Source organism: Mixophyes fleayi, chromosome 8, assembly GCF_038048845.1.
Source record: "Mixophyes fleayi isolate aMixFle1 chromosome 8, aMixFle1.hap1, whole genome shotgun sequence".
NCBI classification, from domain to species: domain Eukaryota; kingdom Metazoa; phylum Chordata; class Amphibia; order Anura; family Limnodynastidae; genus Mixophyes; species Mixophyes fleayi.
In genome coordinates this window covers 131,352,039-131,370,535 of record NC_134409.1, presented here as the reverse complement: position 1 = coordinate 131,370,535, position 18,497 = coordinate 131,352,039, and the positions used below count along the sequence as shown (strand labels likewise).

At 43.5% G+C, this 18,497-nt stretch overlaps 2 protein-coding genes across 2 annotated transcripts in view; one reads left to right on the top strand and one right to left on the bottom strand.

Annotated features, from left to right (window-relative positions):
- Window positions 1-18,497, top strand: part of P4HTM (prolyl 4-hydroxylase, transmembrane) — a 32,946-nt gene that overhangs the window by 5,338 nt on the left and 9,111 nt on the right. The window contains exons 3-5 of the mRNA XM_075183581.1: window positions 10,087-10,277; window positions 11,666-11,762; window positions 14,021-14,183. Coding sequence (XP_075039682.1) covers window positions 10,087-10,277; window positions 11,666-11,762; window positions 14,021-14,183 — 451 coding nt within the window. The remainder of the gene's footprint in view (window positions 1-10,086; window positions 10,278-11,665; window positions 11,763-14,020; window positions 14,184-18,497) is intronic.
- LOC142100195 (secreted frizzled-related protein 5-like) lies at window positions 297-7,850 on the bottom strand. Its single transcript, XM_075184133.1, has 4 exons — window positions 7,409-7,850; window positions 6,335-6,504; window positions 5,342-5,431; window positions 297-1,491 (listed from the first exon to the last, which is right to left on the bottom strand). The coding sequence occupies exons 1-4, from the start codon at window positions 7,732-7,734 to the stop codon at window positions 1,175-1,177; spliced, it is 903 nt and encodes a 300-aa protein (XP_075040234.1). The 5' UTR covers window positions 7,735-7,850; the 3' UTR covers window positions 297-1,174.

The following is an 18,497-nucleotide window of genomic DNA, read 5'->3' as shown; positions in this document are numbered from 1 at the left end:
GGTAGGGCATGTCCTAGATCAACTTTAAATTTCAGTGTAAAAATAAATCTATCATGTATTTGTGTGTTACATGAGAATACAGCCAGTATTTAACGTATGTGCAAGATAATAAACTCATTTGCACCCCCTGATTGTAACATGGTTTGTTCCAGTGAACATTTACTCCTTTTTTTTTTTGCCTTACCTTCCTTAATGACTCATTCCCAGTGACTTTCTCTAGTCAGTATAGCTTGTTATTGTGCGAGTTCATTTATCCAAATTAGTGGAGATGATGTATTATAGTATAACTACCTTGCGTCATTTTAACAAGGGAATTCCGGGATGCGGCAGAAACGCCAGCTCTCGCAGGAGCCTGGGAGACTGACCCGAATTTTGGGAGTCTCCCGGACTTTCCGGGAGAGTTGGCAAGTATGATTAATACATGTCAGACCAACAATACATTTAAAGATGGATGTACATATAAAAATATGATCTTATGATCCCGGTAACAATGTTGTAGTGTATGAAGAAGTCATTCATTCACAATCTTATTGTTTTTGTTTTTTAGAAAGGTAATTGCAACGTGTGTAATGTAACTGAAACTGTATCCAATCCTATATAAAGGCAATTTTTCGTTCTAAAATGTGACAATTTGTTATGGCCCTTCTTAGTGCTGCTGTTTCACTACTCCGAATATTTACATCTTTTTGCTGAATTTAAAACGACATTGTGACACAACCCTTATTGTGCCCGTACGAGCTGCAGTTTTACTGCCCAATTAGGTTATTTTAAACCTAATTGGCCATAAATTGTACGGGCCTAAAAAGATATCCGATTAGGATAATTCAGATGTAGACCTGAGCTGCCGGTCAATGTAGTTGGACAATGATGGCATCTGATCCTGTATGTGGTCATTGCCCTACCGGGCTGGGTGCCCTGGTTGGTCTGGCCAGGTAGAGTGGATGGGTCCTTCAGCGCTACTGACTATGTTGGTGATATTGCTCTACTAGCAATTGAAGGGTTCTCTATCAGCCACATATTGCTTGTTGTTTTGATAGTCTATTGCAGTAAGTCATCCCACATATATACATACAGTACTATATACAGGCTTAGAAGCCCTAATACCCCTGTCAGCATTAGTATCTCATGGCAGCCTTAGCCGTTCTGCTCCACGGACAGGGGCCCTCCGGTACTTCTATGATCGGCATCTGTGGTGCTTCCATTTCTTTACAGCAAAGTGTAGGTTCTTGTTCCTCTTCTGCCAGGCGTAGGCGTTATTCACCACCATCTTGTCCTCTCGCACGTCTCCACTAATGACATAAGTGCCCGTGCGGGTCCCACGCATGATATTCTGCACACACGTTGCGTCTAAGTCCAGCCATTGCTGAAGCTTGGGGAAGATGTCAACCTTGGCCAGCGGGCTATGTTTTAAGACCTCCAGCTTCGAATCCATGTCAAAGTCCGAGACAGAAGACGAAGTCATGTTTCTTTTTGTGATGCGGACTTTGGCAACTATAGAAATAAAATAAGACCGTTAATGCTCCATTCTATTAATACTACGCACTTTCTATAAGTAAAGTATATGTTTGAAATTGCAGCAAGTGCTGGCAAGTGATTAGGCTTTATATAGCCAATGTATTCACGCAATAGGCAAACCACAATATGTATCCATGCTGTAAGTCAGGCTTAGGCAATATGTGACTCTCCCAACCGTTGTGGGACTACAAGTAGCAGCATGCTGGCTTTCAGTGCATGATGGTACTTGCAGTTCCACAACAGCTGGAGAGCCTCAGACTACCTAAGTCTGATCTAGATGAATGGAGCCTTGTTACTTTATAGGATACTACACATGTTTCAGTAGCTTATAGCTTACTTGTGTTACTGGCTATATAATTCATTCAACCTATATACTTGACAGCTCACTTTTGCAGTCACTGTGTATAACAGAGCTGCTTCTTACTCCGTCTGAAGACAAGTGATCCTGCAGTTGCAATACCTTTTATGGAGGCTGCCCCTTAAGCAAACAGTTTAAAAAGTTAGCTTTAAACATCTCAGAAATGATCCATTCACCTGCTCTTCAGATTGTAGCTGCTTCAAGCAACAACAAAAAAAACCTGATTGGATAAGTAACTAACTTTAAATCTAAACATGTCTGATGCACAGTTAGCTCAATTGTTTGATTAAAAATAATTTTCAAGGACACTATATTCTAACTACATGCTTACATACATACCTATTCTTTTTCATATTTAGTAAAACGTGCTCATAACTTATGAAGTTACAACGTTAAGTGCTAAATTATATTTACCACTATAAGTGGGATTTAACACAATTAAAATAAAATCTTCCATATTATGTAAAAAAAAACAGTGCCACCCTGTGGCCACATAATCATGACGAACGGTATGTACAGTTTGAACAAGGCATCCTTCATACATGGAATTCCCTAAATGTAAAATACAGTTTTATTTAACTTTTTTTTTTCTTTCAAAATATAGTTAGTGAAAAGTTTGAAACTTTTCAAGTAGCTGATAAACATCTGCATTAAACTTCAAGTTACTTCTGAAACTCTCTAAAAACGCTTTTATCTGCTAAGTTGGCTGTGAAAAATTTAGTGCCAATAGGTCCTTATAAATATGTACTAATTTTGAGCATTTAATACTGATGTAAAAAAAAAAGTATAAGGTTTTGGCTATGCTTTTAACTAGTTTATGTTTTGTTTTTTTGTTTTGTTTTTTATTTCCATCTATATGATCATAAAAATGTAAAATAAAATGATTAATGGCCAGTTAACATGGTTTATAGGAGTGCGCTGTTCGCTTGACTCACCAAAGCGATTCGGCTGTGACCTATTGTCTGACGGGTCTTCCCCGTCCTCTATTATGTTATTATGACCGGACGTATGGCGGCTTTAGAACGCTGTGGTTTCCTGACTTTTCCTGGTGTTCTAAAGCCCATCTGACACTGCTGGGATCTGTGTTAGTTCACGTGAGTTACAAGTGGGGCAGCTAAGCTGCACGTCTTTTATTTCCTTTCAGTCATTACTGGAACATGTAGGGTAAAATAGGAATATAAAGTAAGTCACCCAGATAGCTTGATCCTTTGTGATTATTTATAGAATGATGAATGACTCCTGCTAGGTAGCCTTGTTATTAAACATGCCTCTAACTGCTTATCTTAGCCCAGGAGTGGATAAATCATTTAGACTCCAGGAGCCAGGGAAGACGTGCGCCCATTAACCGCAATAGAAATGATTCCCAAATGTTAGACTCCGGCTGTAATTTTATAGGTACATTGGTTACCTGGCCCCTGGGATTTACCCAGCTCTATTTTAGCTATTTATATATGTGAATGGGGTAACTGGTTGTGTACGTAATTTAAATGTATGAATATGTATATATGTGTCATTGGTGGAAGTGGGCTGGTATACGGTGGTCTGCTATACTGTCGCTTCTCCTACAGCTCTCACTGTAACGCTCCTTTCACTCACATTTCCCATACAGCCTCTTCTAACTTTCCATTTCAACCACTGTGTGTGTATATGTGTGTGTGTATATGTGTGTGTGTATATGTGTGTGTGTGTATGTGTGTGTGTATGTGTGTGTATGTGTGTGTGTGTATGTGTGTGTGTATGTGTGTGTGTATGTGTGTGTATGTCTGTGTGTATATGTATATAATGAGCACGATTTTCGTTTAATGTCGTTTTTCGCTGGTGCCAGTTTTTGTAAATGTCATCCAGTGTTCTTGAGACTTGAACAATAAAATGGCTAAGACACAGTAAAAGCAGTTGTCCACCACTCTTAAATAATTAATTGTACACCCCTTCCCCCAACTAGCAAAAGTCTGACATCCCAAACACTGCCATTCAGGAGATACTGACGTGGCACCTCTGTAACTGATCACCCTTCTGCAGCAGCCGTGCAATCAATGGTGTCGGCAATACTACAATATACACATCTTCCTGCGGCAGAAGAGTGATCCATTACAGAAGACGTAGGGGAGCGATTGTCTACGTCCTGCGGCAGGGAATGTTCTATCACAGAGGAGGTAGGGGAGAAAGTATCTCCTTAGTGTGCCAGAAGAATGTTCTATTACAGAGGAGGTAGGGGAGAAAGTATCTCCATAGTGCGCCAGAAGAATGTTCTATTATCATCATCATCATCATCATTTATTTATAAAGCGCCACTGATTCCGCAGCGCTGTACAGAGAACTCATTCACATCTGTCCCTGCCCCATTGGAGCTTACAGTCTAAATTCCCTAATATAGACACACACTCACACACAGACAGACAGACAGAGAGACAGAGAGGGAGACAGACAGGTAGAGACTAGGGTCAATTTTGATAGCAGCCAATTAACCTACTAGTATGTTTTTGGAGTGTGGGAGGAAACCGGAGCACCCGGAGGAAACCCACGCAAACACAGGGAGAACATACAAACTCCACACAAATAAGGCCATGGTCGGGAATTGAACTCATGACCCCAGTGCTGTGAGGCAGAAGTGCTACCACTACGCCACTGTGCTGCCTATTACAGAGGAAGTAGGGGAGTGAGTGTCTTCTTAGTGCGCCAGAAGAATGTTCTATTACAGAGGAAGTAGGGGAGCGATTGTCTACGTCCTGCGGCAGGGAATGTTCTATCACAGAGGAGGTAGGGGAGTGAGTATCTCTTTAGTGCGCCAGAAGAATGTTCTATTACAGAGGAGGTAGGGAAGTGAGTATCTCCTTAGTGCGCCAGAAGAATGCTCTATTACAGGGGAGGTAGGGGAGTGAGTATCTCTTTAGTGCGCCAGAAGAATGCTCTATTACAGGGGAGGTAGGGGAGTGAGTATCTCCTTAGTGCGCCAGAAGACTGTTCTATTACAGAGGAGGTAGGGGAGTGAGTACCTCCTTAGTGCGCCAGAAGAATGCTCTATTACAGGGGAGGTAGGGGAGTGAGTATCTCCTTAGTGCGCCAGAAGAATGCTCTATTACAGGGGAGGTAGGGGAGTGAGTATCTCCTTAGTGCGCCAGAAGAATGCTCTATTACAGGGGAGGTAGGGGAGTGAGTATCTCCTTAGTGCGTCACTACATCTCTGTCCAACTAGTGGAAGGTGATCAGCCAGTGTTACCAGTCCCTATAGTAGTACAGGAGTAAGATACCACACCCTGAGGTAACAAGCAGCTGATGGCAGAGTGCGGTCACTAGTGTAACTTGACCTTACAATACGCCGTGTCTTACATACTTCCATACTGTTTCTCAATAAGTAACACTTGCCCTTTAAAGTTACATAAGTCCACTAAGTGGTTCTTCCTCTGCGAGGAGCTGTGAGAGGCGAGGTGTGACTGTCTGCAGTGTAGGATGCCAGGCTTGGGTACTTACTGAAATCATTAGCACAGAACGTATCCAGTATCTCCTTGGCAGAGCTGGCCTCATCCAGTTCACAGTCCCTGCAGCTGGCTCGGGGCACCACTGTAACACAGGAGAAGGAGCGTTAGTAGTCCTGAATCCCTTATATAGCATTGTGACAGCATAGCGTCACCTAAAGGTCCATCCTGGGTTATTAATGGAAGAGTAGCAATGACATGGGCAACTTCTGCTATTCTTTTTTTATTTGTAATATTATTAACATCATCTAATGTGTACAGACGTGGCACAGAACGGACTTGCATCCTACACAAAGGATATAAGCAATAAAAGTACAATTTATTGTAATTAGCGGTATTAAACAACTACAAATGCACATTAAAAACTAAAGATGAATTTGATGTCAGGAGTTTTGTTTTAGTTAAACGTAAAATAGAATGGGGCGAGAAAGGTTGGAGGAGAGAAGGATGGAGGGTATCTCGGGGCAGTGGAATGTCAGTGTAAGATTAGGCATAAGTGAGGGGGAGGGGCATTAGTTTGTCTGCACGGTATTGGCTGCATGATAACCATACACTAAATAATATACCTATATGTTATAATGCTGACGTTGCCAGAGATGGGAGTACTCCTTTTCCAAACTAGTGGAATAAAATCCTCCAAAAAATTATATTTTCTTTTTAAATCACATGTAAGAGACCATCTATTCAATATTCATACATTTGAATGCGGCTAATAAAGACATCCGTTCTCTAATGTTCAAAGAAAATACATAACAGAAATACAAAGCTCTAAGTGTTTTTTTTTTTTTTTGTGTCAAAACAAGGTAATAAGCAAATATATACAGAAGCCATTTACTAATTGATATATGTCATTGACCTGGGGTGTGGGAGACACTGTCTGAAATATGGCACTGTGCATTAAACAACTCTTGAGCAACCGTTTACATTTGTCCTGACATCCCAGGAAAAGGATGAAGTCAGCTAAAATAGATGTTGATCAGTGACTTACTTCTCCGACTGGAACCTGTGCCGTTGGAGATTCTTGAGATGCACATCCCGTGATCCATAGGGAACTGGTCGCATTTGAGGATCTCCGGCCACGGATAGCCATAGCACGCCATGATGGGGGCGCAGTTGTTCCTCACCGCCTCGCACAGGCTGCGGCATGGCTTGATAATCCTGTCCCTGGGGAAATTAGCTTTTATGTATTAACTATGAAGATCTGCTTGAAGTTCCTTGTTACCTGACCGTGTCCATATATATATATATATATATATATATATATATATATATATATATATATATATATATATATATATATATATATATATATATATATATATATATACACACACACACACACTATGAAAATCAAATGGGAGCATAGAATAGAGATTGCACAGCCATATGTTATATTTGACAATTATTTCCTGCTAAGCATTTAATCACACGTGTGTGTGGTTCGGCATTCCTGCAGATATTGGCCGTAATGATCTGTAACAACTGACTGCTGTGATATGACTGCAGGTAGGTTGCCCTAATTCTGTTGTCAACTTCTATATTTCAATGAAACAAAGAACAGGAGATGAAGTGCTGCCCAAGGACACGGAGTGACGCACGTAAGGGTCAGCCATGTGTAATTCAAAGAGACATTCATACAAAAAGCCCACTAATGGGAAAACATGGCCGTTAATTGCTGTGGAAATGACGCAGATATTTCCGTGTACTATGATGATGATACAATACTGGGAACATAATGAGGTTATAGTTATATTAATGACCGGTTCCAGCATATAATAGGGTAATCTCTGCTGGCCAATACCTTTCAGGGAAAGTGGATAGCAGAAAGCAAATAAACTTTTAGGGCTATACTTACTAAACGGCGGGTTTGGAAAAGTGGAGATATTGCCTATAGCAACCAATCAGATTCTAGCTATCATTTATTTAGTGCATTCTACAAAATGACAGCTAGAATCTCCTTGGTTGCTATAGGCAACATCACCTCTTTTTCAAACCTGCAGTTTAGTAAATCTAGCCCTTAGTGTAGCAGTGTTAATAGGGAAATATTTTTCGGGTACTTTACCCTTCCAAGCAAATAGGCGCGAAGAGCGAGCACAGGAATATCCTTGCGTCCGGGTGGCATTCTCGCGCCAGCAACGGCAGCCAACTGGAGGATTGCTGGATGACCTCTGCCATCGTCTCGTGCCCCAGCAAGTTGGGGATTCTCATTTCCGAATATCCAATGCCATGGCATAGAGGCATATGCCTGGGGATCGTCATACATCTAGAGGAACTGCTCACAAAGTCCACGTACATTGTTTGAGAGCCACCGGTCAAGAAGCACAGCAAGAATAGCAGTAGCCAGGGTGAGCCGCGGCGCCCTGGTCGTTGGTATTTCTGCGCACTCATTGTCTCTTCCCCCGAAGCACAGCGTGCCTAGGACCTGCACAAGTGACCAAGCAACTGAGATTCTCCTAGGTTTGACTAATGGTTTTTTATAGTGTTGGAGCCACTTTTCAGCTAATCCTTTCTCATTAAGATCCAGCACTCTTGGAGTTCCACCAGACAAGACAATACCACAGTTTGTGTTTGCCAATAAGCCTGATTGTTTAGTCTTGTAGGGGGGCTGCTTAAATCAGCAGGTGATGTAATGAGGGCAGAGGAGGTTGAATGTTTGAACTCTCCCGCACATAGAGTTATCTTGGCCCATTAACGTACTTTTGATTGGATCTCTGCTGGAAGCCATTTGTCGACCAAGCCCCCTTTTCTCCGATTTGCAGTCATTAACCATCACGTGAAATTCAACATATTCCTTTTTTTGCTATTTTTGTGTCAGTCTGAAACAATCATTTATTGACAGGGGGATAAGCAAGTCCTGTTTATCTAGCCCTGGGTATTCTCAAACAAAACATTGACTTGACACTGTTTCCATTAAATGTTTTCCTTTTAAAACAATGTGCCCTGGTTAACATCTATTTGCAGTTAGACTTGTATTTACCCGATGATTAATCACAATGTCATTTGCAAAGGACCTTGTTTCAGGAAAAAGAAAACAAGTCACAAAGTCTTTAGGTTTTAGTTTACAAACTGGCTGGTTTCATGGGCAAATTTACAAATGCTACACAAGTTTTTTGTAAATTTTAGTGGCAGTGAGTGAGTGTTAATTGTCTACCTTGCACTATATTAACTTTATATATAAAATAATAATTAACACATGCACACACTTTGGAGATGAATCTGATTTTTTTTTTAGCTCTCCCACTTTTAAGATCAGTCTTTGTTATTTTCATTGTAACTTTAGCCATCGGAGTTTGTAGATAAGGGTCTGATTCAGAGTGAGATATTTGTTCTATATCGTTGTCATTTTCTCCGCATGATCAAAACATTAATCTGTGCAAGGGCGGCAATTCAGACCTGACCCTTTTTGGCACTTGCGACTCCTTGGGTCTGAAGAGATGGTGACAGGGGAAGGGAAGAGCGCAACGTGGGCAGCGTACGGATTCAAACTGGGACATAGTCGCAGATACGGCTGAAGAAGCGGTTTTATTTGCACAGGGGCAAACACACCACGCCACCAGTGGGCGTGACCAGCATGCATGGGGGCGTGGCTATAATTTTAGACAGTGCTTGGCTGCTCTCCATCTCTTCCTATTCCTATAATATACATGGGCAATGCTGCGTCAAATACTGTTAGGTGCACGCTGTTCTCCCTTTTCAAGCAGAGCCGCGTGAAGCGGGGGCAGGGTCCAGCCACCTCAATTATACGGTGCCCCAGGCTTGGAGGGGGGTTTCCAGGCAATAGAAAACCCCGCTCGGTATGCCTATGTTGTGGGTGGTCAGGGGCAGGTGTAAGTAGCGGATGATGATGATGAACACTTGAACGAGCGAACTGCTTGTAATTAGAGGTTTGTAAATGATTATTAAGGCTTTAGTAGTCACTAGGCCATAGATTAGGATTTACCGAGCGTGTTGTAGCAAAGATAATAACTTTTTTTTTTTTTGTGTGTATGCATGTCCGGAATTAGCTGGGTTATGTAAATGATGCTTCACATCAATTGCGTTTTGTAACATATAAAAGGTTTCTATACATGTTCGTAAGTTAGACGTAAGTGTCTGTGGGGTGCGTCTGTTGTCCCGCGGACACATCTGATGCTCATAGAGAGCTGGACCCATCTTCAGGGCTAAATGCGGAGTACTTACACTTTCACAACTTCCTCAATCACCTGTTACACTTACATCTGCGTTTCGTTCTGAATTAGGCCCAAAGTTTTTCTACTAAACAGTAACAGTATTTATGTCATTTTATTTTCATCTGTATAAATTTGTAACTCTTACAGTAATAAACCTATTTACATCCTGTGATTATGTCCTAGACTTATGAATGTATTTCATTGAGACATTGTAAAATAATAATAATAATATGTACTGTATATGTGTATAGTATGTACGAGATAAATAAACCGGAATGGGATGTTTTTTAACATTGTGGCAAGTAATACCGCTACTGTTGTCATAGGTTTAGAACATATTAGGGAAGCTTTGTGATTACCGCAATCCCAAATTATTAACATCTGTGCCTGTTAACCAGAGCCGGGTCATCCATTAGGCAGCCTAAGCTTCTGCCTAGTGGCCCGGATTACTCTAACCTGTTTTATGTGTGTCCTCTTGACAAACGGAGAGGTCCCAAATCCAGCATCTTGCTTAGGTCCCTATGAGATCTCAATCAGGCTCTGCCGTTAACGTTCGGTTCTTTCCCTTCAGAAATCCCTAATTTCCTGACGGAAGAAGAGTGCAAGCTGCTCATCCACCTGGCTCAGTTAAAGGGACTACAGGCCAGTCAGATTTTGCCGGTAGACGGCTACAAGGAAGCCATGGAGAATCTAGAGATCAGCAAGGCTGACATCTTTAATCTGTTTGACCACAATCAAGATGGGCAGCTGCAGATAAAGGAGGTGAGTCCACCCCTGAGCAGGTCCAGACAGCATCCCCGAATCCTACAACATTATGTTAGAGGGAATGTGGTCACGTAGACCTGCTGTCTGCTGTGTGGTGGGATTGCCCTGTTATGGAAATAAATCTATCATCTTATTAAAACTATTTCCAGGGGGTGTAATTACCAGTGTGCCTCATATTCTGTGCAGAACAGACACACTGAGAAACTTTCAGTATATCTTAAAATGCTTCCAGATATCTAATAGCAGCTAACTGGAAAGCGTTAGAGCCTCTGCCACTGCTCTCCATGGCACGCGGGCTGCGGCTAACTCACGGCTCACATCACATGACTAGCGTCATCCATGGTTCTCCTGACTTGGACACCAGGGATCGAATTCTACAGGCCCAAAACCCCACAAATAAGCTAATGGCGTTAAACAAACTGAACTAATCTAAGCAGTTGTGACTCCCACTCACCTATCACACTCACAGACCTGCATTAACTCTCCATCTCCCTTGTTCCTTCTCAGCCCTCTCCTACTCCAGTTTCCCTTAGGAATAGCAATCTCCTAACTTTATACAAAGTGTCTCATGTTTGCTACCTAATATACTTGATTGGGCTGTGTTTTATACCAGTGAATGTTAGTTGGTAATTGTAAATGATACTTGATGTGCCCTCTATAAAAGCTTTGCTTGTTACATTTAAAAAAACTCTATAAAATTATCATTAAAAAATATAAGTGATTAGAGGGGTAAAACAAATGACACAAAGGGGGGAATCCAGTTCTTCGCCATGTGCCACCGAACATCACCGCGTTTGGCTGCGTGAATTTCTGGGTTCTACGATACCCCAACGTTGCGGATTTCTCTGCGCACCTCTATGGGGTGTGAGGCGATATCTTCGCACAGGGTAACCAGGCGACCGTTCCAGGGGCACGCGCGACACATCACGGGGAATTGAATCAGCCCTCTAAATGTCTAAGAATCCGTGTACGTGGGATGTTATAGCATGATAAATACTGGAGGGATTCCTCTGTACCATATGATTATGTTTGTTACACTGTATCTGTGTATGGCATTGATTGGTAACCGGTCACTAAATAGCATGAAAAATACAATACTCAACATTCAGGAAAATTGCTCCTGTTTTGTAGCGCTTACACCATCGTCCCGGAAGATGCACATTCTGTATATGCGGATAATCATTTACAGAACGCTGCTTTAACCATTGCAGACCACATAAATATGTCCTGCTGTCCATGGATGAATGTCAGCTTGGCACAAACCCATTAGAAAACAAACATGCCCATGATTCTAGTGATGCCAGGCTTTGAAGGGGAGTCTTATTATGCCCGTCCAGTGGTTCCTTTTGTTTTGTTTGCTTCCTAAATTATTTCCTAATTTCCAGGTGTTAACTCATTCCCGTCTTGGAAACGGCAGGTGGATGACCCCAGAGAATATTCGGGAGATGTACACCGCTGTAAAGGCTGACCCAGATGGAAACGGTGAGCCAGCATTTAATGTGGCAGAGAGAGAGTTAGATGGGCTGGTAAAGACGCTGTATTGTCATGCTCTATGCATTGCTGCAAGGTCACTCGTTATCAGCAGGTTGTGTGGTTCCAGGCTTTCTGTACATGCAGTCTCCTATGTTTATGTTGTTGCTGAAACCTGGTTTTACTTAGTCATTACATATACAGGGTACATTGGATGCATTAAACCATTCAATACAATCCCACTATTTAGACATCTCAGCAGAAAAGGTTTAGTGGACTGCACTACAAAGCTAACAATCTTATTACATAGTATGGAGTCAATTATTCTGTTTAGCACTTTAAAAATGGTATTTAGTTATAAGTGAAGTTATAAATCTGGTCAATGACACTTAAAATAACAATGTATGTTAGAAAACTCTCGTTACATTGTGACGGACACAACTCTCAGAATGATTAGTGAGTGTCATAAAGTGTCAACTAAAAAAGTTGGAAGTACGAACATCATTTCATAATGAGGAATCTAAGGCACCGCAATGACTCCTTACATCACACCTCTGTGCTGCTGGGGACCCTGCTCATTCTACTATATAAGTCTCAGTCTGTGGCTTCCTGCTGCCTCCATTTCCCTCCTCACATCATGTCACTGCCCCTGTCACATGCAGCCCTGTCCTCACTAACACATCACTCATCTCCTGATATACTCTGTTGCTAGGGACCCTGCTCCTTCCACTATATAACTCTCAGTCTGTGGCTTCCTGCTGCCTCCATTCCCCTCCTCACATCATGGCACTGCCCCTGTCACATGCAGCCCTGTCCTCACTAACACATCACTCATCTCCTGATATACTCTGTGCTGCTGGGGGCCCTGCTCATTCTACTATATAACTCTCAGTCTGTGGCTTCCTGCTGCCTCCATTCCCCTCCTCACATCATGTCACTGCCCCTGTCACATGCAGCCCTGTCCTCACTGACACATCACTCATCCCTGATATACTCTGTGCTGCTGGGGACCCTGCTCCTTCCACTATATAACTCTCAGTCTGTGGCTTCCTGCTGCCTCCATTCCCCTCCTCACATCATGTACCTGCCCCTGTCACATGCAGCCCTGTCCTCACTAACACATCACTCATCTCCTGATATACTCTGTGCTGCTGGAGACCCTGCTCATTCTGCTATATAACTCTAAGTTTGTGGCTTCCTGCTGCCTCCATTCCCCTCCTCACATCATGTCCCTGCCCCTGTCACATGCAGCCCTGTCCTCACTAACACATCACTCATCTCCTGATATACTCTGTGCTGCTGGAGACCCTGCTCATTCTGCTATATAACTCTCAGTTTGTGGCTTCCTGCTGCCTCCATTCCCCTCCTCACATCATGTCCCTGCCCCTGTCACATGCAGCCCTGTCCTCACTAACACATCACTCATCTCCTGATATACTCTGTGCTGCTGGAGACCCTGCTCATTCTGCTATATAACTCTCAGTTTGTGGCTTCCTGCTGCCTCCATTCCCCTCATCACATCATGTCCCTGCCCCTGTCACATGCAGCCCTGTCCTCACTAACACATCACTCATCTCCTGATATACTCTGTGCTGCTGGAGACCCTGCTCATTCTGCTATATAACTCTCAGTTTGTGGCTTCCTGCTGCCTCCATTCCCCTCCTCACATGATTTCCCTGCCCCTGTCACATGCAGCCAATTCCTGACTTACACAATCACACATGTGTACAGTACAAGATCAGTACATTCATCTTCTGTAATACCTTGTGCTGCTGTAAAGTTTCCAGTGATCTGATTGGCTACATGTTGTTCTAGCTCAGCATACTTTTTACAAATGAAAATGCAGGAGATGGAGAATTAATACAACAGGTGTCCTAACACTAATGGAACATACCTAAAAACATTCAATATAAGTATATTTCTTTATGGATACTGCACCAAAATTTTCAGGTTGCTTCTAGAGATGTTTATGTGTCACGTGTTTATTCTCTAGAGCTTCGTACTTTTGCACGTTTTGTCTTTTCGCATTGCTTACGTCTGTATTATATTTTGCATACTTCAGTGTTGTACGCTATGAATCCCATTTGATCTCTCGCACCAGATATTTGAAACTGTTTCCAGCGAGACTTTTCTAGTTGGCTAACACAGCTCCTGAAATATCAAATGTCGTGTTGTCAGCAGAGAAGCTCATACCAACGTGTCTGTGAACGTTACAGAATGTTCTTTGATATAGATGTGAATTCTCTCTTACACGCCGCTTGTTTCCTTAGGGGTCCTCAGTCTGGAGGAATTCAAAAAGCTAAACCTCAGAGACTTCCACAAATACCTGGGTAACCAAGAAATCACCATGAACGATTTGGTGAGGAACAGTCAGCACACTTGGCTGTACCAGGGAGAGGGCGCTCACCAAGTGCTGCGCTCAATACGCCAGAGGTAGGTGTCCGAGAGGGTACTGAGATCTTAAGCTGACCACACTGGGGCAAATCAAGTCATCCAGTTCGTTCTGGGACTCCCTTGTAATCACTCTGCACCATGAAGTTCAGATTTGATCGGGGTAGAATGTAAACAGAGGATGACCGATGACCCCTAGGGTGTGTCTGGTAACAGGAAGTGCTCTCTGTACAATGGTTCAGCCCAATACTTGATTGGTCAGATCTGTGCAGTTCAACCGTCCATAGGTGTTGTCTTATTAACCGCAACTCAGTCATTCAGCAATCCGGCATAAAGACCAGGGGGTTACTTTATCAAGCTGCGAGTTTCCGGCAGGTTTGAAAAGTGGAGATGTTGCCCATAGCAACCAATCAGATTCTAGCTGTTAATTTTTTAATACATGCTACAAAATGACAGCTAGAATCTGATTGGTTGCTATAGGCAACATCTCCACTTTTCAAACCCGCCGGAAACTCGCAGCTTGATACCTTTACCCCCAGATGTGTGAGTAGTGTTACTTCCTGGCTGTTGACCGATAAGAAATGTGTGCTGAATGTAACACGAATACGGTGGTGCTCAACATTCTTTATCCTGAAATCATAAGTACGACCTATACTTCCGGAAAACCTAACGCATGTTGCATGCCTTCATAAAAAAGCTATTGCTGTAAACAGGGATGACACTGAATGTAAACAGCAAAGAGTAAATACTCACCGTGTACGATGTATGACAATAAAGGATATACTTAGTACTTCTGTGCTATGCACATGCACCTCCATGCCCACCTTTTATAGATCCATACTCTATTACAGCCCATTGCCACAATATGCGGCTCTATGGCCCCCAATTCCTAAGCCAATGCTACCGCCATAATAAGTTAATAGATAGGATACGCCCAGGGACCTTCTGCCACACATATATTCCCGCTGTGGCTAGGTCAGGGAGCGGCTGTAGTTATTACAGATTTGTATAATCACTCCGTCGCTTTCAGTTAGAGATTTGTAGTACAGTCAGTTTATATGCTCTATAGCTCTGACCACCCCCCGTTTGTAGGAGCTCTCAGAATTATTCTAGTATTCCAGTTGGAAGTGGGATTATACCCCGAGAGTTGGACACCACCACTGCAGTAAGTGTTGGATGCAATGTGAATGACCTGTTCTAGACTGTCTTATAAGGTGCTGAAAGAACCACTTGGGTTTTGAGACAGTGTCAAGCAGCTAGTACTCCCCCTAGTACTTTCACAGGGATAAACATGTCCCAAGTCACCACATAGGTCATTATAATGGGAACGTGCTGATAAAATATAGCAGTGACCTGTATTCCGGGCTCAAAATAGAATTGTTGTCTTACATGCAGTTTCTATCAGCATAGAATAACATAAGATCACATTATTATCCAGTTGCACTATACGCCACAGCTAAAACATCCACAATGGGATAAAAGTCCCTAATATCTTATTATTTTCTATCAGTTGTGGTGGAATCTTAATGTAGTTAGAATATAAAATAAATACATGTCGTTAGACTGGAGAGATCAACCCAACGTTCAATCACCGTCTGTGAGCCTGCAGGGATATTCTTCTCTTTACATGTCTGTTTAATGTGATCATTTCCTCTCCAGTTTCATGGTACCAAATCCATCCCCACAAAAGATAGACCCCTAAGCTGGGTAGACACCTATGTAATCTTACTTCAGATGTCATTTATGTAGTGATGGAACCAACAATTCCCCATGAACATGCAGATACATGTGTACACACCTACACGACTTACCTTCAGATCATGTGGCGAGGTCTGCGAGTCATGTTGGGGCATGTGGGAAGGTCGGAGTGGCGTGTTGGGGGCATGTGATCATGTCCGAGAGGCATGTTGGGGCATGTGGAAAGGTCGGAGTGGCATGCGGGCAGATCTAATTGGCATGTAAAGGGTATGTGGGGGAGGACTAATGGGCATGTGGGATGGTCGGAGTGCCATGTGGGGAGGTCTAATTGGCACGTAAAGGGTATGTGGGGGAGGACTGATGGGCATGTGGGAAGGTCGGAGTGCCATGTGGGGAGGTCTAGTTGGCATGTAAAGGGTATGTGGGGGAGGACTGATGGGCATGTGGGAAAGTCGGAGTGCCATGTGGGGAGGTCTAATTGGCACGTAAAGGGTATGTGGGGGAGGACTAATGGGCATGTGGGATGGTCGGAGTGCCATGCGGGCAGATCTAATTGGCATGTAAAGGGTATGTGGGGGAGGATTAATGGGCATGTGGGAAGGTCAGAGTGCCATGTGGGGAGGTCTAATTGGCACGTAAAGGGTATGTGGGGGAGGACTGATGGGCATGTGGGAAGGTCGGAGTGCCATGTGGGGAGGTCTAGTTGGCATGTAAAGGGTATGTGGGGGAGGACTAATGGGCATGTGGGATGGTCGGAGTGCCATGTGGGGAGGTCTAATTGGCACGTAAAGGGTATGTGGGGGAGGACTGATGGGCATGTGGGATGGTCGGAGTGCCATGTGTGGAGGTCTAATTGGCATGTAAAGGGTATGTGGGGGAGGACTGATGGGCATGTGGGAAGGTCGGAGTGCCATGTGGGGAGGTCTAATTGGCATGTAAAGGGTATGTGGGGGAGGACTAATGGGCATGTGGGAAGGTCGGAGTGCCATGTGGGGAGGTCTAGTTGGCATGTAAAGGGTATGTGGGGGAGGACTGATGGGCATGTGGGAAGGTCGGAGTGGCATGTGGGGAGGTCTAGTTGGCATGTAAAGGGTATGTGGGGGAGGACTAATGGGCATGTGGGAAGGTCGGAGTGCCATGTGGGGAGGTCTAATTGGCACGTAAAGGGTATGTGGGGGAGGACTGATGGGCATGTGGGAAGGTCGGAGTGCCATGTGGGGAGGTCTAGTTGGCACGTAAAGGGTATGTGGGGGAGGACTGATGGGCATGTGGGAAGGTCGGAGTGGCATGTGGGGAGGTCTAGTTGGCATGTAAAGGGTATGTGGGGGAGGACTAATGGGCATGTGGGAAGGTCGGAGTGCCATGTGGGGAGGTCTAATTGGCACGTAAAGGGTATGTGGGGGAGGACTGATGGGCATGTGGGAAGGTCGGAGTGCCATGTGGGGAGGTCTAATTGGCATGTAAAGGGTATGTGGGGGAGGACTGATGGGCATGTGGGAAGGTCGGAGTGCCATGTGGGGAGGTCTAATTGGCATGTAAAGGGTATGTGGGGGAGGAATAATGGTGCCATGTGGGGATATTTTGCAGTACAAATGGGATCTGATGGCTGTGTGGGTCTGAGTGCATTTTGTGGTGCATGTATCAGGTTGCCTACCGCTGACGTAGACTGTAAGCTCCTGGGACAGAGACCGGTGTGAAGGATTATACATCCTCCGTAAAGCGCTGCATATTACTGGTGCTATATAAATAAAGATTAATAATAATTTGATGCGTTCCTGCACATTTCCACCGTCAGAAATGACCTTTCATGACTTTGTGTAACGGCCGATTGTAATAAAACCGTTTTATTGTGGCATAAAATCTCTTCTGAGGTCAGGACAGTTGTTTGACATGCTGTGAACACTCTTATCTCTGTAAGCCATTCAAACTGAGTTTATTTACTGAGTCCTAGTGTTAATTGAGTGACACAGAGGAAATGAGGATCAAGGCTGTCTGTAATTATTAGCAAACAGCATTCAAATCAGTAAACACCGCCCGCCCCTCTGTTTATTTTTACTTAGTTGGGCCTAATTAATATAATAGTTTGTGCTTGCACCATTCAATCATTGTTTAAAGTGATTTATGGGAACCTTTTTGCCTTTCTGGATTCATTCAGAAGAAGTGTCCTTTATTTACTGGAAAAAAAAAGATGAACAAAATTGTGTGGAAGGATTCATTATTGTTAATCTTAATCCCAATCCGTAGAGCTACTAAAATGTGCATCAGAAAATTTTTGGACATTTCTCAACTGTGACCTGAAATTTGTGTATTTGTAGATGTGTAATGTGTTTAATTAGCTCACACTTGTGTTATACCGGGTCTGGTACACAGGAGCACATGGATAATATGTGACCATCAGCCAGGAGAGTTCACCGGTGACGCACATTGACGGCTAATACGGTACCGATATCTCCAGTCAAAGGAAAAAGAGTCTCCGCGGGTTGTTGCCAAAGACAGCTCACGGCCAATTGAATCACCCCCCAAAGAACTCCCGATATATATGTAGCTGTTGATCAAACTGGCTGTAGATATTGGACAGATCTATGGACAACTGGGCACTAAGGGAAACGTGGGCAAAACGATAGACAACTTCTGTACTGAGCCATCAACAGATGACCT